Source organism: Colobus angolensis, unplaced genomic scaffold (genome assembly GCF_000951035.1).
Source record: "Colobus angolensis palliatus isolate OR3802 unplaced genomic scaffold, Cang.pa_1.0 Scaffold64, whole genome shotgun sequence".
NCBI classification, from domain to species: domain Eukaryota; kingdom Metazoa; phylum Chordata; class Mammalia; order Primates; family Cercopithecidae; genus Colobus; species Colobus angolensis.
In genome coordinates, this window is record NW_012120043.1 from 276,112 (window position 1) to 278,518 (window position 2,407).

Here is a 2,407-nt window from a genome sequence, read left to right on the forward strand (position 1 = left end):
AAAAGGTGTTACTTTTTCAGGTGCGATGATGGCAGTGTGGCTTCATCTCGAGTCCTCTTTGAGAATCACTTTCTAAAATGCTCCTGGGTGGAGGGTTTCGGGTGTGCAGCGGTGGGCGGGGCTGTGACTGTCGTCTCCCCCACAGGAAGCGCCTGTGGGGAGGCTCGGGGCCGGGGCCAGCACCCACACTGGGTCTCCACAGCGGCATGGAGGCCTGTGAGCCTTCGCTGCTGGTGCTGGCCCTGGGGGCCCTGTTGGTAGGTGAGTGGGAGCCAGAGTGCAGGGGGGATACTGAGGCCCAGTGCTCTCAGGGGGATCCCTGGATGGGAGGGGTGGTCCTGGGCGCGGGCATCCTGGGTGTAAGAGCGGAGATTCATCCTTGTTTGGAGGGGGACTGAGGCCTGGGGCGTCCTGAGCTCCTCACGCTTCACCTTGGGCAGACGTCCCGGGACTGTGCGGGGGTGCGGTGTCCACCGGCTCACCCCGTCCATCCTCCCGGCAGCACCCAGAAGGCAGGGGCCATGCTCACACCCAAGGTGCAGAGCAGGAACCTGAGACTCAGTGAAGGAGATACTGACCTAGGACCACCCAGCTGGGAGGGCAGAGCCGGCACTCGATCCCCGTCGGCTGCCTCCGACCACCAAGGGCTTGCCTGGGACTAGGTGCCCAGCAGTGAGGGAGGAGGGAGGTGGGTGGCGGCTCCCCTGCATTCCGGCTGGACTGAGTGACAGGGGCTCTTTGATGAGCTGAGGACCCAAGAAGGTGGGCAGAGGTGGGAATCCAGCCTCAGCCATCATCGTCCTTCCATTCTTCTTTCCTTCCACCCACGGGTCTATCCTCCTTCCCTCCTTTCATCCCCCTTCCTTTCTTCCACCCGTCCACGCATCCATCATCCCTCCTCCCATTCTTCCAACCACCCATCCATCCATCATCCATCCCTCCCTCCACCCACAGGTCCATCATCCATCCCTCCCTCCCTCCCTCCTTTCATCCCCCTTCCTTCCCTCCACCCGTCCACGCTTCCATCATCGTTCTTCCTCCCATTCTTCTTTCCTTCCACCCACGGGTCTATCCTCCCTCCCTCCTTTCATTCCCCTTCCTTCCCTCCACCCGTCCACACATCCATCATCGTCCTTCGTCCCATTCTTCCACCCACCCATCCATCCATCATCCATCCCTCCTTTCAACCTTCCTCCTTCCATCAATCCCTCCCTCCCTCCACCCATCATCTTCCCTCCCTCCTTCCTTCCATGTATCCACCTGTCCATCCATCATGCTTCTCTCCTTTTCCTCCCTCTTTCTCTCCTTCCTCCCATCCATCCATCAACCTTTCCTCCTTCCATCTCTCCTTCCTCCCTCCCTGTGTCCCTGCTTCCTTTCTCCCTTCTTTCCGTGTGTCCATCTGTATTTGCAGGGCTCACGCTGTTCTAGGCCTGCCCTCCTGTCTGGCTGGGAGAGAGAGGCCAGGCACGAGGCTGTGTGCCAGTCTCTGGGAGGGGCTGGTGCTAGGAGGCCAGCAGAGCAGAGGAAGCAGGAGGGCGAGAGGGCAGGTGGAGGGCTGCTGCAGGAGACGAGCAGAAACCAAGGGAGGAAGCCGGTGGGGGGAAGGCATGCAGCCAGCTGGGTGGGACAGGCAAAGGCCCCGGGGTGCGGGCAGCTTGCAGGCACAGTAGGGGCCTGTGTGACTGGAGAGGGGAGGAGGAAGAAGGTGGTTGCAGGGCCGTGTGGATTTTTTTTTTTTTAAGACAGAGTTTTGCTCTTTGTCACCCAGGCTGGAGTGCAGTGGTGTGATCTCGGCTCACTGCAACCTCCGCCTCCTGGTCTCAAGCAATCCTCCTGCCTCAGCCTCCCGAGGAGCTGGGATTACAGGTGCCCGCCACCATGCCCAGCTAATTTCTGTATTTTTAGTACAGGCACGGTTTCTCCACGTTGGCCAGGCTGATCTCCAACTCCTGACCTCAGGCTATCTGCCCACCTCGACCTCCCAAAGTGCTGGGATTATAGGCGTGAGCCACCGCACCCGGCCCCCAAGCGGGGACTGGATTTTCAAAGCATGATGGAGATTCAGAGAAAGATTCTGGGCTGATTTACATCACATTATGAAGTCGATCCTTTTAAATTCATGATTGGTTTAAAATAATTTTTGTACAGTTTTACTAGGAAATCATTTGTGCACTATACAATTTACCTATTTAAAGAGTACACTTCTTGCCAGGCGCGGTGGCTCACGCCTGTAATCCCAGCACTTTGGGAGGCCGAGGCAAGTGGATCGCCTGAGGTTAGGAGTTTGAGGCCAGCCAGGTCAACATGGTGAAACCCCGTCGCTACTAAAAATACAAAAAAATTAGCCGGACGTGGTGGTGGGCTCCTGTAATCCCAGCTACTTGGGAGGCTGAGGCAGGAGAAT

General features: G+C 58.0%; 1 protein-coding gene across 1 annotated transcript in view; it reads left to right on the top strand.

Annotated features, from left to right (window-relative positions):
* Positions 1–160: 160 nt before the first annotated feature.
* The window catches only part of GZMM (granzyme M (lymphocyte met-ase 1)), a 6,398-nt gene continuing 4,151 nt past the window's right edge, over positions 161–2,407 (top strand). The window contains exon 1 of the mRNA XM_011964085.1: positions 161–261. Within this exon, the coding sequence (XP_011819475.1) occupies positions 207–261 (55 nt within the window). The 5' untranslated portion in view covers positions 161–206. The remainder of the gene's footprint in view (positions 262–2,407) is intronic.